This window comes from Mesoplodon densirostris, chromosome 1 (assembly GCF_025265405.1).
Source record: "Mesoplodon densirostris isolate mMesDen1 chromosome 1, mMesDen1 primary haplotype, whole genome shotgun sequence".
Classification (NCBI taxonomy): domain Eukaryota; kingdom Metazoa; phylum Chordata; class Mammalia; order Artiodactyla; family Ziphiidae; genus Mesoplodon; species Mesoplodon densirostris.
The window spans coordinates 70,997,609-71,025,508 of NC_082661.1; the positions used below are offsets into that span (position 1 = coordinate 70,997,609).

The window sequence follows — 27,900 nt, forward strand, 5'->3', positions numbered from 1 at the left end:
ATCAAGTGGGATTTATCCCAGGGATGCAAGGATTCTTCAATATACGCAAATCAATCAATGTGATACACCATATTAACAAATTGAAGAATAAAAACCATATGATCATCTCAATAGATGCATAAAAAGCTTTTGACAAAATTCAACACCCATTTATGATAAAAACTCTCCAGAAAATGGGCATAGAGGGAACCTACCTCAACATAATAAAGGCCATATATGACAAACCCACAGCAAAGATCATTCTCAATGGCGAAAAACTGAAAGCATTTCCTCTAAGATCAGGAACAAGACAAGGATGTCCACTCTCACCACTATTATTCAACATAGTTTTGGAAGTCCTAGCCATGGCAATCAGAGAAGAAAAAGAAATAAAAGGAATACAAATTGGAAAAGAAGAAGTAAAACTGTCACTGTTTGCAGATGACATGATACTATACGTAGAGAATCCTAAAGATGCCACCAGAAAACTACTAGAGCTAATCAATGAATTTGGTAAAGTTGCAGAATACAAATTAATGCACAGAAATCTCTTGCATTCCTATACACTAATGATGAAAAGTCTGAAAGAGAAATTAAGGAAACACTTCCATTTACCATTGCAACAAATAGAATAAAATACCTAGGAATAGACCTACCTAGGGAGACAAAAGACCTGTATGCAGAAAAGTATAAGACACTGATGAAAGAAATTAAAGATGATACCAACAGATGGAGAGATATACCATGTTCTTGGATTGGAAGAATCAATATTGTGAAAATGACTATATTGCACAAAGCAATCTACAGATTTAATGCAATCCTTATCAAATTACCAATGGCAGTTTTTACGGAACTAGAGCAAAAAAATCTTAAAATTGGTATGGAGACACAAAAGACCCTGAATAGGCAAAGCAGTCTTGAGGGAAAAAAATGGAGCTGGAGGAATCAGACTCCCTGACTTCAGACTATACTACAAAGCTACAGTAATCAAGACAATATGGTATTGGCACAAAAACAGAAACAGAGATCAATGGAACAAGATAGAAAGTCCAGAGAAAGCCCAGGCAAGGATATACAATGGAGAAAAGACAGGCTCTTCAATAAGTGGTGCTGGGAAAACTGGACAGCTACATGTAAAAGGCTGAAATTAGAACACTCCCTAACAACATACAAAAAAATAAACTCAAAATGGATTAAAGACCTAAATGGAAGGCCAGACACTATCAAAGTCTTAGAGGAAAACATAGGCAGAACACTCTATGACATAAAACACAGCAAAATCCTTTTTGACCCACTTCCTAGAGAAATAGAAATTAAAACAAAAATTAACAAATGGGACCTAATGAAACTTAAAAGCTTTTGCACAGCAAAGGAAACCATAAACAAGACGAAAAGACAACCCTCAGAATGGGAGAAAATATTTGCAAATGAAGCAACTGACAAAGGATTAATCTCCAAAATTTACAAGCAGCTCATGCAGCTCAATAACAAAAAAACAAACAACCCAATCCAAAAATGGGCAGAAGACCTAAATAGAAATTTCTCCAAAGAAGATATACAGATTGCCAACAACCACATGAAAGAATGCTCAACATCATTAATCATTAGAGAAATGCAAATCAAAACTACAATGAGATATCATCTCACACTGGTCAGAATGGCCATCATCAAGAAATCTAGAAAAAATAAATGCTGGAGAGGGTGTGGAGAAAAGGGAACCCTCTTGCACTGTTGGTGGGAATGTAAATTGATACAGCCACTATTGAGAACAGTATGGAGGTTCCTTAAAAAACTACACATAGAAATACCATACGACCCAGCAATCCCACTACTGGGCATATACCCTGGGAAAACCGTAATTAAAAAAGAGTCATGTACCAAAATGTTCATTGCAGCTCTATTTACAATAGCCAGGACATGGAAGTAACCTAAGTGTCCATCAACAGATGAATGGATAAAGAAAATGTGACACATATATACAATGGAATATTACTCAGCCATAAAAAGAAATGAAATTGAATTATTTGTAGTGAGGTGGATGGACCTAGAGTCTGTCATACAGACTGAAGTAAGTCAGAAAGAGAAAAACAAATACCGTATGCTAACACATATATATGGAATGTAAGAAAGAAAGAAAAAAAAAGGTCATGAGGAACCTAGGGGAAAGATGGGAATAAAGACACAGACCTACTAGAACATGGACTTGAGGATATGGGGAGGGAGAAGGGTAAGCTGTGACAAAGTGAGAGAGTGACATGGACATATATACACTACCAAATGTAAAATAGATAGCTAGTGGGAAGTAGCTGCATAGCACAGGGAGATCAGCTAGGTGGTTTATGACCACCTAGAGGGGTGGGATAGGGAAGGTGGGAGGGAGGGAGACCCAAGAGGGAAGAGATATGGGAACATATGTATATGTATAACTGATTCACTTTGTTATAAAGCAGAAACTAACACGCCATTGTAAAGCAATTATACTCCAATAAAGATATTAAAAAAAAAAAGACAACCCTCAGGATGGGAGAAAATATTTGCAAACGAATCAATGGACAAAGGATTAATCTGCAAAATATATAAACAGCTCATGCAGCTCAATATTAAAGAAACAAACAACCCAATCCAAAAATGGGCAGAAGACTTAAATAGACATTTCTCCAAGGAAGACATACAGATGGCCAAGAAGCACATGAAAAGCTGCTCAACATCACTAATTATTAGAGAAATGCAAATCAGTACTACAATGAGGTATCACTTCACACCAGTTAGAATAGGCATCATCAGAAAATCTACAAACAACAAATGCTGGAGAGGGTGTGGAGAAAAGGGAACCCTCTTGCACTGTTGGTGGGAATGTAAATTGATACAGCCACTATGGAGAACAGTATGGAGGTTCCTTAAAAAACTAAAAATAGAATTACCATATGATCCAGCAATCCCACTACGGGGCATATACCCAGAGAAAACCATAATTCAAAAAGACACATGCACCCCAATGTTCATTGAAGCAGTATTTACAATAGTCAGGTCATGGAAGCAACCTAAATGCCCATCGACAGATGAATGGATAAAGAAGATGTGGTACATATATAAAATGGAGTATTACTCAGCCATAAAAAGGAATGAAATTGGGTCATTTGTTGAGACATGGATTGATCTAGAGACTGTCATACAGAGTGAAGTAAGTCAGAAAGAGAAAAACAAATATCGTAGATTAACGTATGTATGTGGAACTTAGAAAAATTGTACAGATGAACCGGTTTGCAGGGCAGAAGTTGAGACACAGATGTAGAGAACAAACGTATGGACACCAAGGGGGGAAAGCTGTGGGGGGGTGGGAAGAAAAATTCAAACTACCTCCTCATCCTCCTCTAAGTAAACGTGGACTACTATTTAAGATTCAAAATTATTTCCCATTTAATTTTGTCATTTTTAATCTTTAATTATTAGAATTGTGATATTTAATATAATTTTGAAATTCAAACAAAAAACCCAGCATATATGATATAACCCTAATTTTATTAAATATATATTATTTTTAAAAAAGAAAATAATAGGAAAATCCATAACCTAGCTAGAAGACAGAAGGGGAATCCACAATGAACAAGAAACTAAGTTTATACAGGAAGATTAGAGACAGAGAGTTTAGGATTGAGAAAGGAAACCACAAGCCAAAAAGCATATAAGATTGCTACAGAAGATATGGTGTACTTCTAAAAATGTCCCAAGCCCAGAAATGGCAGATGCTGGGAGTAGAAGGTACCTCTGAGGAAATCAAATGGTAATTACTTAGAGTACCGCCATAAGAATGGTCAGTCAGATGTAGTCTCCACACTATTCCTACCTCTTGAACAAGTCAGCAAGGAAGACATCTGCCCAAAAGAAGGAACAATGAGTGTAGGCACCTAAGTCACAAAGGCAAATGAGAAAATTTCTGGGGTGGTTGATGACACCCCTGAGGAATAGGGAAATTCCTGCTCAGAATACCTTCTGTTCGTATATCCCATCCAGAACCTTGTCTTGTCTCTTCCACATTCACCTTCTAAATGCTGCAGTAGTGATGCGCGTGGTCCCCACCAGAACCCATTTGCCAGGCCAGTGTACATGTGCACCATCTGCTGCTTGTTGCCTGCTAACCACTGACAACTGCAGCTTTCTGGGAGCCTTGCCCTGATAACAAGAGCTTACCCGTGGATGCTAAGGAGGTTCACCACTTCCCCCTTCCAGACAGCTCCTGCCAGTGACTGACTGATGTGAGTGTCTAACAGTTTAGCTTCTTTGCCTCTGGCTGTACAACCTCTCTGGTGCAGTTTACAATCAAGATTTCCCTAGGGACTCAAGAAGAACCTAGAATTCTCTGAAAACACATATTTGCCCAGTTCAGTGGTTCCTGAACTTTACTGCACTTTGGAACCACCTATTTATCTGTTGCTGCTTAACAAATCATGCCCAAACTTAGAAGCTTAAAACAAAACGCATTTATTATCTCACAACTTCTGTGGGTCAGGAGTCTGGATATGGCTTAGCTGTATGCCTCTTCCTATCCAAGGTCTCTCATGAGGTGGATGGGAGAAGATCTGCTTTCAAGTTTACTCACATGGCCGTTGATAGGTTCAGCCTCTTGCCATGAGGGCTTCTCTGCAAGGCTGCTCGCAACATGGCAGCTGTCTTCCCCCAAGACAAGCAATTAAAGAGAGTGCAAGAGAGAACAAGGAAGACAGAAGCCATTGTATTCTTATGACCTCATCTTCTTAGAAGAAATATCCTATCACTTCTGCGGTATTCTGTCCACTAGAAGCAAGTCAGTAAGTCCAGCCCACATTTAAACAAAAGTTTAAATATCAGAAAGCAGGGATCACTGACACTGATCTTACCATGTACTTGGGATTTTTTAAAAATACTGATGCCTGGATTCACATTCCAAGACATTCTGATCTGATCTAGGATGAAGTTTGACCTAAATACTGGGATACTGTAAAGTTTTTTAATTGTTATAAAAAATACATGATATAAAATTAACTTTCTTTATTTTTAAGTGTACAGTTCAGTAGTGCTAATGATATTCACATTGTTGTGTAACATATACTTAGAACTTTTTCATCTTGCAAAACCAAAACTCTATACTCATTGAACAACACCCTTTTCCCCCTCACCCAAGCCCCTGACAACCACCATTCTACTTTCTGTTAACATGATTTTGACTACTCTAGATATATCAGTGGAATCATACAGTATTTGTCCTGGCTTATTTCACTCGACATAATGTCCTCAAGGTTTATCCATGCTGTAGAATGACACAGGATTTCCTTCTTTTTTACAGCTGAATAATATTCCTCTGTGTGTGTGTGTATGTGTGTGTGTGCGTGTGTATCCCTCATTTTCTTTATCCATTCATCTGTCCATGGATATTTGGGCTGCCTCTACCTCTTGGCTATTGTGAATTATGTTGTAATGAACATGGGTGTGCAAATATCTCTTTGAGATCCTACTTTCAGTTGTTTTGGATATATACCCAGAAGTGGCATTATTGGATTAAATGGTAATTTTACTTCCAGTTTTTTGAGGAAACTCCAAACTATTTTCCATAGCAGCTGCCCATTTTATATTCCCAAAAGTAGTGTACGAATGTTCCAATTTCTCCACGTCTGTGTCAACACTTGTTATTTTCTAGCTTTTAAAAAAATTGTAACCGTCCTAATGGGTATGAGGTGTTATCTCATTGTGGTTTTGATTTGCATTTTTCTAATGATTATAAATGTTGAGTACTTTCAGATGCTTGTTGGCCATTTGTATATGTCCTTTATAGAAATGTCTATTCAAATCCTTTGCCCATTATTTAGTTATTTTTTTAAAATTTGTTGAGTTGTAGGAGTTCTTTACATACTCTGAATATTAATCTCTTTTCAGATATATGGTTTGCAATTATTTTCTCCCATTCTGTGTGTTGACTTTTCACTTTGTTAATTGTTTCCTTTGCTGTGCAGAAGTTTTAAAGTTTTATGCAGTCCCACCTAGTTTTGCTTTTGTTGCCTGTGCTTTTAGTGTCATATCCAAGAAATCATTGTCAAATTCAACATCATGAAGTTTTTAAATGTGGTTTTCTAGATATAGTATTCTTGGTTGGCCATTTGTTTTCCTTTCAGCATTTTGGATGTATCATCCCATTCCTTTCTGGCCTGCAAGGTTTCCACTGAGAAATTCAACTATTATCTTATGGGAGCTCTTGCTTTTCTCTTGTTGTTTTTAAGATTCTCACTTTCTATGACTTTTGACGGCTTGAGTACAATGTGTTTCAGTGTAGGTTTCTTTGGTTTTATCTTAATGGGAGTTTTTTGATCACCTTGAATTTGTATGTCCATTTCCTTCCTCAAATTTGGAGGTTTTGGCTCATTATTTCTTCAAATAGGCTTTCTGACCATTTATTTCTCTCTTCTCTTTCTGAAACTCCCATAATGCATAGGTTGGCCCGTTAAATGGCATCCCACAAGTCCCTTAGGATGTCTTCACTTTCCTTGTTTTTCTTTTTGCCCCACTGGTTCTATTATTTCATATAACCTGTCTTCAAGTTCACTGATTCTTTTTTTTCATCCGATCCAGTCTGCTATTGATCCCCTCTAGTCAATTTTTCAATTTATCATATTCTACAGCTCCAGCATTTATTTTTGGTTCTTTTTTTCATAGTTTCTATATCCTTGTTGGTATTCTCACTTTGTTCATGCATCATTTTCCTGGTTTTTTTAGATGTCTGCAACATCTTTGAGCTCACTGAGCATTTTTATGATGGTTACTTTGAATTCTTTGTTGAGTAATACATTTCCATTTGTTTAGGGTTGGTTTCTGGAATTTTATTTTGTTCCTTTGATTGAGCCCTGAGTCCCTGTTTCTTTGTATGCCTTGTTATCTTTTGTTGGAAATTGGATATTTGAAAAAACAGCCACCTCTCCTGGTCTTTATGAAATTCTTCACTAGGGAAAGACCTTCACCAATCATCCCAGCTAAAGATTCTGGGAGTCTCTCAAACCTTTCTGAAATGTGCCTTCTCCAGGCTTTGGTGCATTATCTCCAGCTGGACTTTGGCTTTTTCCTACTCCAGAGTAACCCCAGGTATCTATCAGCAGTACTGCAATCGATATCTCTGTAGTATAACAATGCACAAGACTCACCTTTGTTCTCAGTGGACCTCGGGCATCTAAAATGTGCCACTCTCTTTTCTGTCAATGTTCCAAGTCAGATGAGACAGAAATCAGTGCCTTGGGCAGCCTCTTTAAAAGCCAGAATATAAGACACATGTTCCAGCTTTTTCTTTTCCTCCTGAGGGAGAACTCAAAAGTTGGGAGTTTCCTCCTGATTGCCCTTGCTCTCTAGGAGGGATGTGGGGTATGGTGGGTAAGTGCAATGGAATGTTCTAATTGCTCCATTGTGCCTCTTCTTGGCATTGTGCCTGCATGGAATGCTATATATAACCTCTCAATGGTTTCTGGAGTTACCATAAAGGTAATCTTGTCCTCATATTGTTATGAGAGTGTCTCCATGTGGGAAAGTGAGCCTGGAGTTTCCTATTCTGCCATCTTGCTGACATCACTCCTCTAATTTCTGGGATTTTCAAAAACTCCCCAGGTGATTTTAACGGGTAGCAAAGTTTTGGAACCACTGACTTTTCCCACACTCCTATCTGGCTTTCTTCACTCAGAGGTTTCTACTGAGAGCTCCCTTAATAAATCATTTGCATAAGAATCTTAGGGAATTCCCTGGGAGTCCAGTGGTTAGGACTTGGCACTTTCACTGCTGTGGCCCAGGTTCAATCTCTGGGTGGGGAACTAAGATCCCACAAGCCACGAGGTGTGGCCAAAGAAAAAACTTAATCTCAGCCTGAGCTTCTAAGGAAACTTGCTTGGTAGCATGACTGGCCTACTTCCTGCAAGAAGGCAATAGCAAACAGATAAAACAAAACACAGGTTAATAGGAAGTTTCAATTAAAAAAATGAGTATCCATTAAAGTATCACCAAATATTTGGGGAAAGCCAACACTTTGAATTGAGGCACCATGTTCATTAAATGGAATAATTTATACCCAAGGAAAGAGATATACTAAAAAGAGAACAACAAGAACAAGACTTCAGAATAACTAAATATCCTCAGAATCATGAAAGTATACTCTATCTGTTCATAACATTTAACTATTGTTCTTAGAAATTAACAATTAATTGCCAAAGTTAAATAAATAAATAGGTGATAGGGACATAACTGTAGAGTGAGTTAATAAGCTAGAGAACTGAGCAGAGAAAATTTTCCAGTGTGTACTGCAAAGGCAAGCAGATGAGAAGTATAAAGAAAAACTTAATAGATATGGAGGAGGGAGTTACAAAAGGACATAATAAAAGAAAACTGAGGAGAGATAAAAGATATATTAAAGACCTGGACAAAAAAGGGATACACAATCCTTTGATTGATTCAAAGATTCCACCAAATATTGAGTAAATCAAAATTTTTTAAAAAATCACCTAAGGATAATAAGAAATTATTGTTAATTTAGTTAGAAAATGCCCTTATCTTTTAGAAATGCACATGGCATCCACTGGAATGGATAAGTGGAGGCAAAAGTTAAATGGATTGAAAAATGAAAAGAAGCTCAGGATATAGAGATAATGATTATAGACTATTATTCTGAGGAATTTGGACATGAAGGGAAATGGATGGTGGATAAAAATAGATGGGACATTGGAAGTAGGAAAATAGTGTTTGCTGTTTTTTATTTTAATATCTATATTTATACAAAATATCTTTCATATATAATACATATATCACATATAATAGATACAGATTTTATATCTATGTACATATGGTATATAAGGAAGAAGTCATTAGATAGGTTAAAAATAAAGATAGATTACAGTATAGGAGGAAAAAATAAATTGATGACATGAATTATCTTGGCATTAAGCATTTAGAGACTATGAATATTTGTTAAGGATATAGTAGATTTAGGACATGGCTCTGTTTCTGACCAACTGATTCCCAAGATTTTCTATCATTGTGAAAATAATTCTAATGATAAGCTTGTCTATACAATATTCTGAATATTTCAATAATTTAAAACCAAGAATTTTAACTGAATATTTTCATAGAGAAAAATGAGAAAAAGTTACCCTAATAGAAATCCCCATTGCCAGGGAAAGTTCATAAGGAAGTGGGAAACAACAGCAGTTGAACATGCCTCTATGAGGCATGGACCCATAGACAGTCTTAAACAAACTCCTTTCAAATGCTTCAAAGACTGAAATATAAACATAGTAACATTTAGACAAACCTATACTGGCCAATAAGAAAATTATTTTAAGCAAATATTGAAATACATTCCAGATGTCCCATTGGGCTTTAAATGCTAATGCAGCTCATTTTATATGTCGTCATATATTGGATTATAAACTATTTCATAGTTTATAAAACACTTGTATTTTAATTATTAAAAAAGACCCATTTCTCTGTGATTAAATAACTATTTCTACCTCCCTTAACCTTCTTAGTAAACAGTATAATGAAAGTATCCTGTAGGTTTACCTCCATCAGTTAACTTGTAGGGATGAACTGTTTGATTAGCAGTAGTAATTATGCCAAAAGAGAAAATCACTTAAAAACTGTGTAATTAACTGAAAGGGAAAACTTTTAAATTTTCTTATTGGTTCAAATTTTCTACTGGATAATACAATAAATTATCACTGTCTATAATTATTTATGCTCTTAAGATACTTCCACCAGTCATATATTTGCCACATTTGTTATATCCTGAATAGCTGGTATATTCATGAATATCCATCTTTAAAAACCCCAGTAGATTTATGATCCTTAGACAGTAATATTTTAAGAAATATTTGAAAAGATTAGCTTTTACAAAAATGTAAAGATAATCAGGAACAAGTTCTGTGGGAAAAATTCGTGAAACAATAATATTATTGAAATTCTTAATCATTCTGAGAAAACAAAACAAAAGCAATAACCTTTTATAGGATGAGCTTATCCTTTGTTAACAGAAAAGTAAATAGTTCTCCACAGAAGAGCCACAACTCTCAAATGATACAAATGTTGCATAAGGGACATTTATCTCTATGTAAATAATTAAAGATTACCTCCAATAGAGATCTTATATCACAGAGATTTATTTTCATATCAGTAATATAACCAGAAGTAGAAATTAAGGTGTCAATGTTTCAGTAAAATCTTTGTTCTTCGTCTTAGTTTTGCTCTACCTGGAACAGCTGTAAGAAAAATTCTGCCTCTTTTTCTTTTCCACCAGCCTCTAATATTGAAAATAACTATACTCAAGGTATAATTGGAAATCTACCTGTGGATCGAGTCCAAGTCCAGCTTGCACTAGAATAATGGTAAGGGCAGTGTTTCTTAAAGTTGAAGACATTGTGTTACTAATATAGACATGATCACTGAGGAATGGAACATTCCTAACGGTAAAACCAGCCAGTAACATCCCTTAGAAGAAAGAAAATAAACCATGTCTGATTCAGTTCATTTTCCCAAGAGAGAAAACAGAAATGTTTAATTTCTCTTCTTCAAACACACTATGTCTCTCGCTACTTTGGTGAAGGGCAGGTTACATGCAGGTAGAGGAAACAGCATAAATGAAGGATTGGATATAAGAAATGATATATGTCAATGGGGTGCAACAAGCAATTCAGTATTGCGGAACATAAAGGACTAGGATGGGAGTGGGGAATGGGCTGGAGGGGCCAGATCATGGAAAGCTACCCCTACCCTCTACCCTCCCCTGTTTTGGCAGAGTAAGGCACCATGGGAAAGTTTTAGGCAGGAAGTGAGATAATGAGTCTTGTATTTTCTATGTGATGGTCTTGACAAATTAGATAGACATAAAACTGAAGGAGAGACCAGATAGAAGGCTCTGCCTTAGTCCATGGAATGGTTAGAAACAAAGAGGCTGAGCTAGGACAAAAGCGGAAATTTTGGAGAGGAGGGAAAAAGATTCAGTAAATACTTAAGAGTTGCTGAATGGGTGTTATGAACACAGAAAGGGTGTTAGAGATAAGCGAGAGTGATTACCTCTATTGACAGTAACTAAATATTTGAATGTATTGAATACTTAGAAGATATAATACACCTCTGATAGAAGGTCTTCCACTAATTTTCCTCTACCTGGAGAATTATAATAATGGTGATGAAGAAATAGGGGGTACCATTGTTTAGGCAGATGATGCATCGATGAATATACATAGTGGAGATGCTCAAACAGCTCACCCAAAAACTATAAAACCTTTGGTGCCCTAGTCACTATAACATTTGAATCTTTTAATTGTATTTGAATTAGGTTATCTACAGAAAAATTCAGTTTTTTTCAAAATTTTCCTTTTCTACAATATATGTAAAGTTAAGTAAAAAATGTCCTATTAAATGATAAAGCAACAAGAATCATATACTGAGTATATTTAAAGTATTTAAAAATATATTTCAGGAAAAATATGTGTGTGTATAGAGAATACATACTTCTATAAACAAGCTATATATACACATATATAATAAGTACACATATAAAAAAGCTATATAGATCATATTACATTGAAATAGTTCTAAATTATATCCACTCTGACTAGAATATAGTCATAATTTACATGTGGTCAATGACAAAAAAATGAGAGCTAATTATTCACTTACCAAGAAGAGGGGGAAGTTGAGGCACTGAAGGTATTCTAATGATTTCCAAAAGTTTCCCACCAATAACAGCACCATAAAAGATAATTAACAGTCCAAATAAACTTCCATCAGAGAATGACCAGGTTACACACCATATCATAAAAAGTATAGCTCCTGAAATATAAAAAGGTGCATGTCTATATATCTACATAGACATAGATATATACATATAAGACAGGAATTTGATTTCATTGAATATATTAATAGCCAATCCTATATAATGATACATAATGTACACTAATGTTGCTTGCTAGTGTGGTTAAAGAAATGTCTGTTTAACATATATTCCAAAGTCTTTGTCAACCTAAGAAAAACTATTTTATTAAAAAATAGTTTTAAACTATATGTGAATCCTTTAAAGTGCTAAGCTTTCTCATAATATATGACATTTTTTAAATGTCATGGCAATATGAAGAGATTTACTTCATTTTATATTTTAAAGTAGTTTTTCACCAGGAATAAGATGATTTGTTGTGATAAGAGTTCTCAAACTTATTGAAGTTCACAGTGGCAGTGTACCACATTTTTTTTAACATCTTTATTGGAGTATAATTGCTTTACAATGGTGTGTTAGTTTCTGCTTTATAACAAAGTGAATCGGTTATACATATACATATGTCCCCATATCTCTTCCCTCTTGCGTCTCCCTCCCTCCTACCCTCCCTATCCCACCCCTCTAGGTGGTCACAAACAGTGTGCCACATTTTTTAATGGCAGCAGACTAAGTATTTGTATTGAAAGGATAACTCAGTTGATGTTTGGGTGTAAATTATTAAAGGGGACAAAGGCTGAGAAAAAAGTAAACCTGGTCTTTGGGAGAATGTAAAGTATCTTAGATTATGTATAGGAAGTAAAGGTGGACAGGATGAGTAATGATAAGGTAGTATACATATTATTTCTGTCAACTACATACTAAGGAAAGTCCCTACTCACAGAGAGAATTCATAGATTTCTGTAAAGGACAGAAGGTGATACTGCAAACTGCCATCTGCAAATTAAATAGCTACCTTCATTTACTATGAATCATAATTTCTAATTTTTTTTTCAGGTCCTTGAAACAGCATAAGTGTATTCTTTAGCTGTGACTCCTTTTTGGTGGCACCAATCTGTCAAGGGTAAAAGAGGAGAATTTTGACAAACTCAAGGCAGGAAGTTAGAAATAAGATTCTTGTCCTCTCCTCTCTGACTAAAACCACTCCACAAAATTGGAGTACTTAAAGGACTGAACTCTTACTAAAAGAATGAACCAGAAATTATCATTCTACTGACAAAGAGAGAAGACAAACCAGATTGTTTGTCTTAGCTAGTCTCTGGGTGGCAAAATCACTTCTGAGAATTCATACAGGCCTCAACTAACTTATGTTTTGGGCTCAAATTTACATGATTTGTATGGTTTAGGAACCCCCAAACCCTGAATTTGGCATAAACTGTATCTTCCCATAGAACTATCCCTAGGGCACTTGGCAGATGCTAGTTCAAAATATCCCTAATAGACACTACTGATTCCAGACTGCATAAAGTCTCAAAGACAAAACCCCACTGAATCTGAATTTATAATAAAAACTTACAAAATAAGAAGTAATCCCCATGAACAAAAGTTGATAGATACAACAAAGAATGGGCTTAGATATCCAAAAACTTTAGCTAAAAGAACCAGTAGATAGACAATATAAAATATGTATTTTCAAAGAAACTCAAGACAATTAAAAAAATACTTAAGACATAAGAAAAGAAATACCTGAAAGCATTGTAAAAGACTCAAATACAACATTTAGAAAGAAACCATAAATAATTACTGAAATTTAAAAAATCATTAGATACCTTAAACAGCAGGCTAGATACAGCTGAAAAGAGAAATATGGTAAACTGGTAGATATGAGGAAATTACCTAGAGTGTAGCATAACAAGAAAAATATGAGATATTTAGATTTTGGAAAAGATATAAAATATATCTAATAGTAATTTCAGAAACAGAATAGAAAGAGTGAAAAAGATACAATATTTGAGAAGAAAATTGGCTTAACAAATTTATAGAATTGATTAAAACCATAATCAATTCTGTATTGATTTGGACACAGGAAGTAAAATAAATTCTCACCGGGATTAAATAAAAATACTTAGACACAATGTTGAGAAACTACAGATCACCACAAACAAAAATAATGTCTTAAAGAATCTAGAGGGAAAAATACAGATTAGTCATAAAGAAATAAACATTAGATCAGATTCTCAATTCTCAATAGCAACAACAGAAGCTGGAAGATAATGAAATAAGGTCTTCAAAGTACAGAAGTAAAATATCCAATGTTGAATTCTGCAGCAAGTTAAACTATCATTCAAGAAAAGGACAAATGAAAGATATTGTCAAGCAAACATACCTAAGAATATATTCCATTTTTACTGGCAGAAAAACTATTAGAAGATATGCTTTAGGAATAAGGACATAGTACTATTAAGGAAGGAAAAATGAACAAAAAAAATTGTAAACATGTAGGTTGGTCTAAACAAGTGTTTGATTATATAACAAATACCCAATCAAAGTTGCTAAATCAGGGGATATAAAAATAAGTTGGATATGGGATTTCCAACAATGATAACATGAAGAAGTTGACAGTTTATTTCAATAAAAAAGTCTACATATAAAACTGTATAAAATAATAAAAGCACCCATTTCAGGACCTTGGAAACTGACCAAAGGCAGTTATCAAATTGAGAAGCATTTATTCTTGAAAAAAATGCTGGAGTTTTGGGTAGGATCACTGAGAGTCTGAGGCCTTCCTGCTTGGTATTGCTACCATTCCTCTCACCCTTCTCCCCAGCTTCAGCTCAGTTGGGAAAAACTAGTTATACCAGAACAGAGTTGGAAGTAAAAACCAGCAGCTTTCCTGCCAGAGGAGGTGGAGTGGATTTGATATGGAGTGGAGGCAGAAAACCCATGACCTTGCTGGCTAGAAGTGGCAGACTGGTTTGGGAATGGACAGAGAAAACATGCAGTTTTGCTAGTTTGAGTTTGAAGTCCAAGTTGAGGCAAGTGGCAGACCAGCCAAAAATGTGACTGGGAGATATTGGATATGAAAAGGTATCAAATAGTTGAAATAAGTTCTCTACATATCCATGGCTAGTTGGGCAAGTATGCAAATGCAGGGAAGACTCAAGGAGTACGGCAAAAAGTGAAAAACGATGTGAGATCTGAGTACTAGCAGCAACTTTAAATGCATTCTTCAACCCACCTACAGATCACCTGGCAGAGGGTGGAAGACTTATTGGCCTGAACACAATGTCTCTCCCAAATCATTAGGTGATTACTAAGTTATGCAGACAAAAGGGAAACCACTAGGAAGATAGGCTAACAACAAAAAAATAAACAAAGAAAAAACTGATAAGAACCATTGGCTGCTGCAAACCATGGGGCAGGTTAAAATCCACAGTTTAAGTACATGTGAATTACCAAAACAACAATAATAATAACAACAAAAACCCTAAAAAATAAAACTGAATTCAAAGTTGCAATAATGTGTAATTAAAATGTTTAATTTTCAACCAAACTTACTAGATGTGCAAAGAAACATGAAAGTATGATACATACTCAGGAAAACAGCAAGAGACATTGAGTGAGTCCAGGTGTTGGATTTACAAAGTGTTCAAAACAGCTATTATAAATATGTAAAAATAATTAAAATATGATAAAAATGTGCCATTTAATAGAGAATATCAATAAAGAGATAAAATTTACTTTAAAATGAAAATGGGCATGGGAGAAATGGGTGAACTGTTTTTGTTTTTAGTTTAAATAAATTAAATTTAAAAAATTATAAGAGATTATCTAATGCAGATCCATAACTTTAGGCAGGCCAACTTCCATTTTTTTAATAAAAGAAAATCTAGAATTGAAACATACAGGCCGCCACGCCCGCCATGGCGGCGGCGGTGGCCCGCTCCTGGCCCCGCCTCCCGGGACGCCGCGCCGGTCACCTGACGCGGCTGCGGGCTGAGAAGACACAAGAGCCGTCGCTGTCGCCACAGTCGGAGCCGTCTCAGCCACCGCCTGGAGCCGCCGGGACTCTCCACCTCGCCGCCCCCGCCCAGCCTGCCGCGCCATGCCGTCGGAGAAGACCTTCAAACAGCGCCGAACCTTCGAACAAAGAGTAGAAGATGTCCGACTTATCCGAGAGCAGCATCCCACCAAAATCCCGGTAATAATAGAACGATACAAAGGTGAGAAGCAGCTTCCAGTCCTGGATAAAACAAAGTTCCTGGTGCCTGATCATGTCAACATGAGTGAGCTCATCAAGATAATTAGAAGGCGCTTACAGCTCAACGCTAATCAAGCCTTCTTCCTGTTAGTGAATGGACATAGCATGGTGAGTGTGTCCACGCCAATTTGTGAAGTGTATGAAAGCGAGAAGGATGAAGATGGATTCCTGTATATGGTATACGCCTCTCAGGAGACTTTTGGAATGAAACTGTCTGTGTAAGACTAAAAAAATATGTGTCTGTTCTAGAATTTAAACCCTTACCAAGGAATAAAAAAGGGATGTTACCAGCTGAGATTGATCAGTTCACCTAATCACAGATCATCAAAACAGTAGTAGTGTTCCTGCCTAGGAGTTTTTAGGAAGTTGTTTTTTTGTACTTCAGGCAGAAAAACTGAGCTCCAAATGAGCACGTTCAGCTTTGGGAAACTTCATTATTTAACCTAGGCTGTCTTGTTTTCAAATTTAGAAGTTTAAAAATAAAATACTTTGCATTCTAAAAAAAAAAAAAAAAAAAAAAAAAAAGAAACATACAACAACTGAAATGAAAAATTCACTGGAGAGGTTCAACAGCATATTTGAGCTTGTGAAAGAAAATATCAACAAACTTGAAAATAGATCAATAGAGATTAATCAATCTGAAGAACAACAAGAAAAAAGGAATGAAGAAAAACATAAACAGAGCCTCAGATAGCAATGGAATACCATCAAGAGTATTAACATATGCATAAGGGGAGTCCCAGGAGGAGAAGAGAGAGAGATAAAGGGGGAGAAAATATTTGAAAATATAATGTCCAAATTTCCAAATTTAATGAAACCAAAGACAGCCAAAGACAAAGCAAAAATCTCGGGAGTGGCAAGAGAGAAATGACTCGTTACATATGGGGACAATAATACAATTAATAGCAACATTTTCATCAGAAAAAAAGGAGGCCAGAGGCAGTGAAGTGACATTTCAGAAGTACAAAAAAAAAAAAAAACAAAAACCACCTGTCAATCCTAGGGCTTCCCTGGTGGCGCAGTAGTTGAGAGTCCGCCTGCCGATGCAGGGGACATGGGTTCATACCCCGATCTGGGAAGATCCCACATGCCGTCGAGCGGCTAGGCCCGTGAGCCATGGCCGCTGAGCCTGCGCGTCCGGAGTCCGTGCTCCGCAATGGGAGAGAGGCCACAACAGTGAGAGGCCCGCGTACCGCAAAAAAAACAAAAAAACCCAAAACCCAATGAGATAACACCTCACACTTGTTAGAAAGGCTATAGTCAAAAAGACCACAAGTAATAAAGGTTGGCAAGGATGTGGAGAAAAAGGAACCCTCATGCTCTGTCAGTGGGAATGTATATGGATGTAGCCACTATGGAAAACAGAATGGAGGTTCCTTAAAAAATTAAAACTAGAACTACCATATGATCCAGTAATTCTACTTCTGGGTATTTTTCCAAAGAAAACACTAATTCAAAAAGATGTAAGCATCCCCATGTTCATAGCAACATTATTTACAACAGCCAAGATATGGAAACACCTTAAATGTTCATCAATGAATAAATGGATTAAAAATGGTAGATACATATACATATATATAGTACTATATATAGTATATATATGTATATATAATGAAATATTATTCAGCCATAGAAAAGGAGGAAAATCTTGACATTTGCTACAACATAGATGGACCGACCTTGAGGGCACTATGCTAAGAGAAATAAGTCAGACAGAGAAAGACAAATACCATATAATCTCTCTTATATGTGGAATTAAAAAAAAATACAATCAAGTTTATGGATGTAGAGAACACACTGACAGTTGCCAGAGGCATAGGGTAAGAGGGTGGGTAAATGGGTGAAGGGAGTCAAAAGGTTCAAACTTCCAGTTACAAAATAAGTCATGAGGAGGTAATATACAGCATGGTGACTATAGTTAGGAACACTGTATTGCATATTTGAAAATAGGCTAAGAGTAGATCTTAAAAGCTCTCAATTTAAAAAAAAAATTTTAACCATGAATGATAGACTTACTGTGGTGATCATTTTGCAATATTTACAAATATCAAATCATTATGTTATGCACTTGAAACTGTTATATGTCAAATGTACTTCAATTTTTAAAAAGGCCAAATTAGACATTTTCAGACAAATAAAAGCTGAGAGAATTAATTACTAGCACAATTACACAACAAGAAACATTTAAGGAAGTTTTTTAGGCTGAAGGGAAAGAATCCCACATGGAAGCCCAGATTGCCAGAAAGAAATGTAGAGAACTAGAGAATATAAACATGTGAACAAATATAAGGGAATTTTTTTTAAACTTAAAGACTTTTGGTTTTTTAAAGCAAAAATAATAAGAATGTAGAAGTAAAATATATGATAAATCTAGCACAAGGGCAGAAGAGGGATAAATAAAGTCATACTGTTGCAAGACTTTTCTATGTTACCTTGATATGAGCGATGGCTTTCAACAAATGTATACATTTGTCTACATTCATTGAGCTGTGTACACTTAAGATCTGTGCACTTTGTGGTATGTTGACTATAATTCAATAAAGTACTGTTAACAAAAATTTTAGGAGATGATGGAGAGTTTGGAAGAAAAACAGGAGTATGATACAACAAACAGTGTAAGCACCTCCTGCCCCCAAATTTTGGCAGTGGACAAAGCTGCTATAAACATTTGTGTGCAGGTTTTTGTGGGCATAAATTTTTAGCCCATTTGTGTAAATAATACCAAGGAGAGTGACTACTGAATCATATGGTTAGAGTGCACTTAGTTTTGTAAGAAACTGCCAAACTGTCTTCCAAATTGGCTGTACTATTTTGTATTCTTAGCAGCAATGAATGAGTTCCTGTTGCTCCATATCCTCACCAGCATCTGGTGTCAGTGTTTGGGACTTCTGGCCATTCTAATGGATATGCAGTGGTACTTTGTTGTTTTAATTTGCAATTCCCTAATGACATATGATGTTGAGAACATTTTTATATGCTTATTTGCCATCTGTATATTTTCTTCAGTGAGGTGCCTTTTAAGGTCTTTTGCCCATTTTTAATCAGGTTGCCTGTTTTCTTATTGTTGAGTTCTAAAAGTTCTTGGTATATTTTGTATAGTTCTTTATCAGTTGTGTGTTTTGTAAATAGTTTCTCCCAGTTTGTGGCTTGTGTGCTCATTCTTTTGACATTGTCTTTCACAGAGTGGAAGTTTTTAATGTTAAATAAGTTCAGCTAATCAATTATTTCTTTCATGGATTGTGCCTTTCCTGTTTTGTTTTGTTTTTAAGTAATCACCATAACTAAGGTCATCTAGATTTTCTCCTATGTTAACTTCTATGAGTTTCACAGTTTTGCATTTTACACTTAGGTCTATGTCCCACTTTGAGTTAATTTTTATGAAGGGCATAAGGTCTGATCTAGATTAATTTGTTTTGCATGTGTATATCCGGTAGATCTAGCACCAGACTACCTTTCTTCCATTGGGTTGCCTTTGCTCCTTTGTCAAAGGTCAGCTGACTATGTTTATGTGTATCTATTTCTGAGCTCTCTATTCTGTTCCACTAATATATTTACATCCTGTTCACCAAATTATACTCTCTTGATTATTATAGGTTTATAGTTAGTCTTGTAGGGGAGTAGTGTCAGTTCTTCACGTTTTAATTTTTCTCCTTCAATATTGTGTTAGTTATTCTTGTTCTTTTGTGATATCTATATAAACTTTAGAATGAATTTGTCAACACCATGAAACAACATGTGGGGATTTTATTTGGAGTTGCATTGAGTCTATAGATCAAGTTGAGATAAACTAATTTCTTGACAATACTGAGTCTTCCATGAACGTGTAAAATCTATACATTTATTTAGTTTTTAAATTTCTTTCTTCAGAATTTTGCAGTTTTCCTCATGTAGATATTGTACATATTTTGTTAGATTTATATGTAGGTATTTCATTTTGGGAGTACTAGTGTAAATGGTGATACATTTTTCATTTCAAATTCCATTTGTTCATTGTTGGTAAAAAGGAAAGAAAACCTGACTTTTGTATACTAACTTTGTATCCTGCAACCTTATTATACTCACTTTTTAGTTGTTGCAGGAGATTTTTTTCCCCTAGATTCTTTGGATTTTTTACATAGACAATCATGTCATCTGTGAACAAAGGCAGTTTTATTTCTTCTTTCCCAGTCTGTATGCCTTTTATACCCTTTTCTTGTCTTACTATATTAGCTAGGACTTCCAGTACAATATTGAAAAGGAGTGGTGAGAGAGGGCATCATTTTCTTGTTCCTGATCTTACTGGGAAAGCTATTTCCTCACAATTAAGTATGATGGCAACTATAGATTTTTAATTGATGTTCTTTGTCAAGTTGACAAAGAACTTGTAATTTGCTGAAGTTTTTATCATGAATGAGTATTGGATTTTGTCAAATGCTTTTCCTGCATCTATTGATATAATCATGTGATTTTTCTTCTTTAGCTCGTTGATGTGATGGATTACATTAATTCATTTTCAAATGTGAACCAACCTTGCATACCAAGGATAAATCCCACAAGGTTGTAAAGTATACTTCTTTTTATATGTTGTTGAGTTCTATTTGCTAATATAGAGAATTACAACAAATTGAGAATTTCTGCATCTATGTTCATCAGAGATATTGGGTTTTTTCCCCTTCTAATGTCTTTAGTTTTGGTATGAAAGTAATACTAGACTCATAAAATGAGTTGGCAAGCTTACCTCTGCTTCTGTCTTCTGGAAGAGATTGTAGAAAATTGGTATAATTTCTTTCTTAAATAGTTAGTAGAATTCATAAGTGAAATCATCTGAGTCTGATACTTTCTGTTTTGGAAGGTTATTAATGGTTGATTCAATCTGTTTTACTGGTATAGTCTTATTCAGGTTATCTATTTCTTCTTGTGTGCCTTTTGGTAGATTGGGTCTTTCAAGGAATTGGTCCACTTCGTCTAAATTATCAGATTTGTGGAACTAGAGTTGTTTATGATGTTCCTTTATTATCATTTTAATGCCCATGGAATCTGTAGTGATGTTCCCTCTCTCATTTCTGATATTAGTGATTTATGTTTTCTTTTTTCTTAGTTAGCCTAGCTGGAGGCAATCAATTTTACTGATCTTTTCAAAGAACAAGCTTTGGTTTCATTGATTTTCTCTATTTCTTGTTTTCAATTTTATTGATATCTGCTCTAATTTTTATTATTTCTTTTCCTTTGCTTACTTTGAATTTATTTTACTTCTTTTTCTAGTTTCCTAAGGTGGAAGCTTAGATAACTGATTTTATACCTTTCTTCTTTTCTAAAATATGTATTCAATGTTATAATTTTCCCTCTAAGTGCTGCTTTCAGTGCATCTCACAAACTTTGATAGCTTGTATTTTCATTTTCATTTGATTCAAAATGTTTAAAAGTGTCTCTTGAGGTTTCTTTTTTGACCCATGTGTTATTTACAAGTATATTGTTTAATCTCCAAGTATTTTTTGGTTTTCTAGCTGCCTTTCTGTTAATAAATTATACTTTTAAGTCCATTGTGGTCTGAAAGTTTATGTTGACAAATCCCCAAGATCAGATTCTTTCCTCAGCTGTGCATAGTCTCCTAATGAACCCATTGAAGGCATTCATTTCTGTTACAGTGTTTTTGATTTCTAGCATTTCCATCTCTCTGTTTACATTACCCATCTGTTCTTACATGTTGTCTACCTTTCCACTGGAGTCTTTAGTATATTAGCCAGAGCTGTTTTAAATTCATGGTCTGATAATTCCAACTCCCTTGCCATATCTGGGTCTGGTTCTGATGCTTTCTCTGTCTCTTCAAAATGTGTTTTGTGCCTTTTAATACATTTTATATATTTTTGTTTAAAGGGGAACATGATGTTCTGGTAAAAGGACCTATGGTAGTGTGACGGTAAGTTGTAGGGGGAGAAGAAGAGTTCTATAGTCCTATGGTTAGGCCTCAGTCTTTTAGTGAGGCTGTGTGCCCTGGGCTGTAAATTTCACAACTTCTTTTCAGGGTTTCTTTTTCTTTTTTCTTTTTTCACCCCCTTAGGTTGTATGGTATGGCTAGAGAGGGCTGGAGTTGGGTATTTCTCTTCTCCTTAGTTGGTTAGCTAATAAAGTCCTCAAAGGTTATACTCTGATAAAACAGTTTCTCTTGAGGGCAGGTTTTATTAAGAACAGGATCTCTGGTGTATTTCACAGTGGTTACCATTTCTCTCTCCCTGACAGATGGCTCTTGGAGGTACAACTCACAGAAGGATGTCCCCCAACACCATGACTGGGCTCTTCCTATAGTTTTTAACTCTCAGACTTGCCCACACTGAGCTTCCAGCTAATTGACAAATCTTCTACCCTCACTACTGGTTCCCGCAGAGGTTTCTGCTCTAACTTATGATCCTTTGTATCAACCTGTCTCTAATTTGGGGGGTGGTAATTTGCCCTGTGACCTCACTTCTTTGATGGAACTAAGGAGAGTTGGTGATTTTTCAGTTTGTTCAGCTCTTTATTTGTTGTAAGGATGGAGTGATGATGCTGGACCAGAAACTGGAATTGCCTGGGATATAATTTTTGAGCTCTAAACTTCCAAGACTGCTTACTTTATGAAACTAGTGGTAAGACTTTAATGCAGAAATTTGCTTCCAAGATTATTTGAAAATCTTAGTTGGATGTATAATAAAGCTTCCCTTTCATTTATTTAAAGGAAAAATAACTTAATGGAAATAAGTTAGTACCTTTATTCAAAGTAAACTAAAAAGAAACAAAAAAGGAGTAATAGCCTAAAACCTAAACTTATTGCCCTAGAGTATCCATTTCTTTGCATTTAGGGAAGCCAACCTCCAAGTAAGATATAAACAGTGTGATTAAAAGTGATGAGACTGGGCTTCCCTGGTGGCGCAGTGGTTGAGAGTCCATCTGCCGATGAAGGGAACACCGGTTCGTGCCCCGGTCTGGGAGGATCCCATATGCTGCGGAGCAGCTTGGCCCATGAGCCATGGCCATTGAGCCTGTGTGTCCGGAGCCTGTGCTCCGCAACGGGAGAGGCCACAACAGTGAGAGGTCCACATACCACAAAAAAAAAAAGTGATGAGACTGATTTCTACATGTGGTTGAAAGTTTAGATTTCTTATTTAATTTAACCTGTGTACACTGCAGGATTGCTGAATTAAACATGACTTGTTGACAAACTGCAGCTCTATTTCTTTGTATTATCCAGAGTATACACTCTTTTAAGAGTTTGTTTATTTTGAAAATAGGGTGTGTATGTGAGAGGGAGAGAGACAGAGAGACAGATTGAAAAAGAGAGTACAAGAATATAGACCCTCAAGATAGAAACATGAAGCTCCTTTTCCTATGAATTTCTCTAAATTCGCAAAATCAAAAATGAAGGAAAACAAAGGGGGAAACCAGTTACAAGTATCAAAGTTTGTTGTTATAAAACTCCTCAAATAGTTCCTGAGCAAACCACAGTCCTCAACCTCAATGGATAATCTTTGGTGACCAATACATTTCCCTCTCTTCCACATGCACTGGCCCTACTTCTAACAACTGCTGTATAGAAACTGCCCCCAAAATAAGGTCATGGGGATGTGTATGTGAGACCTATGTGCAGAAGTTATATTTACAAAGGAGTCCAGTCACTTACATTGGCAGATGTTCAAGTTTACTTTAGATTCAGGGCCTTAAAAATACTGATTTTAATTAAAAAGCAACTTTTGCTAAATGAATTTACTACATCAATTAATAAAATTTTCAGTTTAAAGTTAGCAAGCAGCAAAGAAAAACAATGTAAACTTTAAATACTAATCCTTCATCATATTTTAATCTAATTTTTGTTCTCTGTGAGATCTGTACTTCTAAAGGTCATTCTCACTCTCAAGTTTAATCATATAGAAATCTAGGGGAAAAAAACCTTCTATAAATATTTGGTGACAATGAGATGCTTTAAAATTTTAGTGGGAAAGCAAGTTCTACACAACTCTTTAAGACAGCATAAAATTTGGGGCTTAATTTAAATAAGAACCTTAATATTGGCAGAAGTATAATGTTCCTTCTAGCTACTTAAAACTAAATGTCAAAAGTAGGTTTTAAATAAAAATCTTTCTATCACTTCTGTTTCTAATTTCCAAAATTTAACATAAAAAGTCATGAAAAACATTAAAATATAGATCTGTTAAGCAATTATTATTTTTGACAGATTTAAGGAACTATTTCTTCTTTGTCCACATATTGCTTGTAAATAGGGCTGCTCATCTGATCTAGAGTGTATAGATTAAGCAGTGTTTTTGTTGGCTTGTATTTTAATACTTATCAAATATATTTCTCATTTTCTATCCATTTACATATCTTATTTCACATACCATTTGTAATAGTTTTATTCAGCACTCCTTGTGGAGGACAAGAACACTTCTTTTCCATCTGTGGTTTTGTTTCCTCTGTTTTTGACAAGACAGTTTCCTTAGTTTCTTCATGTTCATTAGTATCACTAGCTTTGAGGATCTGAAGGAAAAACAAGAGTCTTTTAAGAAATATACTTGTACAATTTTATGAATGTAAAAGACAACCAAATTTCATAATTAAATTCATATTATTACTGTGAACATGGAGAATTATACATACAAAATAATATTCATGCTCTATATCAATAGGTATTTGGGGAGGTAACAACAGTGTATTTTGTAGGGCACCTTGATTTAGCCTTTTGTAGACCTGCCTCCCTGCCATATTCAGTTGTGATTTATGTATACTGAATAAGTGCGCCTATAGTGCAGGCAGAATAATTAAAACTGTCCCTACTTAGTCTAACTCCCAAAGATCATTCAACAAAACTTTTGTAGAATTAAAATGCAACTAAATTGGAAAGGAGGTGAAATATAATTTAACTTGGATTCATTTCATTTGAAAAATTATATAACAAAGAAAAATGAGAAAAAAACAGATCAAGCTTTCAGAAATTCAAGGTTCATGCTTTTTCCACTACTATTTATAGTTAACATATTTAGATGGTTTATGGGTATACCTCAGTCTTCCAGTATTTAATGGTAGTTAGTCTAATAATGAAACTGCTGATTTAGGGGGAAAAAAGACACCCTTAGTTTGTGAGAATATTGAAAGGCTTCTCCCAAGGTAAAAACCAAACCAAAACAAAAGATTAAAAAGAAACAGAACAGAATAGTTAACCATGGAATAGCGATATTCAAACATCCTTGCTGTTATCATGATGCATGTGTGTGTGCGCACATGCAGGTACGTGTGTGGACATGCAGGCCAACGCTTTGAGTGTATTGATAATATTTTTGAGTGCAGTGGAGAGAGAACATCCCATTGTCACAAGAAATGGTAACAAAGGCTAGAGAGCTTGGATAGATTAAGGAAAGGAAGAGGAAGCATTTAATGACTAGGGAGACAGAGGCGCCATAGCAGCTGGTGTAAACGAATTATGTAGCTCTTTAAAATCAAAGTTCTTTAAACTGGATCATGATTAATCTTTTGGAGTTCTGATATAGAGACCTTTTTCTGGAAAGTCTGTCACTATACAAAAGGTCCAGGGTAAAGACACAAAGGTGAGTTTTGATTAGGGTGGGTGAAAGGTCATATACAATAAAACCATATTATTTTAAGTTTTATTATTTCAGAATTTATAATAAATTTACATAGAGTAAGATGAAGTCTTTACAGATAAAGTAATTAGAATCAATGGTGAATATTTTAAACATTTTTTAAAAAGGACTTTTTTGGCCCTTAAGAACTGTAGAAACCTCTATTTAAAAAATAAACAATTTAGGGGCTTCCCTGGTGGCGCAGTGCTTGGGAGTCCACCTGCCGATGCAGGGGGCGCGGGTTCGTGCCTCGGTCCGGAAGGATCCCACATGCCGCGGAGCGGCTGGGTCCGTGAACCGTGGCCACTGGGCCTGCGCGTCCAGAGCCTGTGCTCCGCAGCGGGAGAGGCCACAGCAGTGAGAGGCCCGCGTACCGCAAAAAAAAAAAAAAAAAAAAAAAAAAAAAAAAGAGAGGAACAAAATAAAAATAAACAATTTATAATTCTAATTATGAGCGATTAATATTTAGTAAAACTAGGTCAACAAAAGGTCTAATGACTTACTCTACATACTTGCAAAAATAAAAACCTGGGTCTCCTTTGAATGTACAGCACAACATTTTAATTAATTTAGATTTTTCTTTACCTCTTATACTCTAAACTACTAACTTTATTCTGGACATGGCAAGAAATAGTAAGCCAAATTTTCATTATTCCTAAAATCTGCCTCTTTGGTTCCAAAATAATCTATAGTCGCCCCTTCCATGTTTTCATTCCTTTTGCCCATTTCTTGGGCCATATTAAAACTAGCTATTTTAAAATAATCACTTTTTTTTAGCATGAATCATTTATTTTTTAAATACCCAGATAACACATGATCATGTTAGAAAAACAAAAAATATAGATAAGCAGGAAAAAATAAAGTCATTCCAAATCCCACTATTCAGAGTTAACCATTGCTAACATATTGATATATATTTATCTAGAAATGTGTGCATGTATGTAAAAGAGAGAGGGTGACTGAGAAAGGGAGAGAGAGTATGTGTGTTATTTATTAATAAAAATGTAAATATACTAGTGTTCCATAACCTGCTTTTTTACTTAACAATATGTTATGGATATCTTTCACATACAATAAGTATAGGGCTATGAATTCATTTTCTATGGTTTCATAGTATAAAATGACCACTTCTCACTTTTAAACCAAACATATAAAAAAACTATTAAGTAAACTTTAAAAATAAATTTTAGCATCAGATTGTTTTCATGTCATATGTTACAATATAGTTTTAATTTTTTACCTGAGGAGTTGTAGATGATTGGATGTTTTTATCCTCCAAATGTTCATTTTTTGGATCTGTGGTGTACATACTAATGTTTAAAAGTAATTTGAAAGAAAGAAAAAAAAAAAGGACGATAAGTCCATCTGAAAACAAACACGGTTAGGTGGGATTAATTTTTAAATAATTTTTTAGCATAAAGTTTCACCACAGTCAAGTCAGATATCTTTATAGTAAAAACAGTCCAAATATTCATTTTAAAGTTATTAACCAAAGTCATGTGCATAAATTTTAAAAATCATTATCACAAAACAATTTAATACTTCTCAGTAGTTCATACTCCTGGGCCATATCCTAAAAGCATATATCAGAAAACTTAGTTCTTTATTTCATGCACTGAATTAATATGTTTGAGCTAATTTCCATCACTGATTTACTCTAGTCAGTCAACTCCTGCATAAGAGACTTCAAAAAAATTTTAAATGAAATGCGATCAACTACATTAAAACTACATCTATAAGCATGCTGTCTTTATACATGGTCCATTAGAAAGGTCTGTGGGTTCAACACTTAAGTAAAATAAAATAGGTTTTATTTTGAATAAGAATGAACTAGGAAAAAACAGTGAACTAGAACCATATCAAGAGGAGAATTAGTTCTGGAAACATTTATTTTAAAATATCTGTTGTTTCTACCTTCTCTGTGATCTTTGCTGCCTTTGAGTAGAGGGAGAGTATCTTTGCCTTAAAAATATCTTTCAATTCTTGAGTTACTGTTGAGGACAAAATTAAAGATTTCAAGTTTTAATTTTTAAGTACTTGATAATAATGTGCTTCAAGTATCTATATTTTTTTAAAAGACAAGCAATTTTAATAATGAAAGTTTTTAATGAAAAGGTACATTAACAGCTGAGTACCTACCATATGCTGGGTGCTTACATATATTGTCTCACTTTATGAAGTAAAATATTAGTGTGTAAAATCCTATAAGGAATCATAACTGAATTTATGATATTAAAACAGAAAATAACATTTATTTTTTTTTAATTTGATGAAAAAATTAGATCTCTAAGTCCTTTTAAAGTAAAACTCCATTTTAGTTAAAGGAAATATCAGAATTATTAGAATGACTACCTGTTAGCTGTTAGACC

General features: G+C 35.0%; 2 protein-coding genes across 2 annotated transcripts in view; one reads left to right on the plus strand and one right to left on the minus strand.

Moving 5' to 3' along the window:
* SLC9B1 (solute carrier family 9 member B1) overlaps positions 1-26,849 on the minus strand; it is a 49,780-nt gene extending 22,931 nt beyond the window's left edge. The window contains exons 1-5 of the mRNA XM_060087954.1: positions 26,772-26,849; positions 24,293-24,431; positions 11,656-11,808; positions 10,319-10,461; positions 9,126-9,253 (exon numbers count right to left, since the gene is read on the minus strand). Of these exons, the coding sequence (XP_059943937.1) occupies positions 9,126-9,253; positions 10,319-10,461; positions 11,656-11,808; positions 24,293-24,431; positions 26,772-26,840 (632 nt within the window). The 5' untranslated portion in view covers positions 26,841-26,849. The remainder of the gene's footprint in view (positions 1-9,125; positions 9,254-10,318; positions 10,462-11,655; positions 11,809-24,292; positions 24,432-26,771) is intronic.
* On the plus strand, positions 15,655-16,237 carry LOC132482525 (microtubule-associated proteins 1A/1B light chain 3B). Its single transcript, XM_060087873.1, has one exon. It carries the CDS (start codon positions 15,792-15,794, stop codon positions 16,167-16,169), a length of 378 nt encoding a protein of 125 aa, XP_059943856.1. The 5' UTR covers positions 15,655-15,791; the 3' UTR covers positions 16,170-16,237.
* Positions 26,850-27,900: the final 1,051 nt, after the last annotated feature.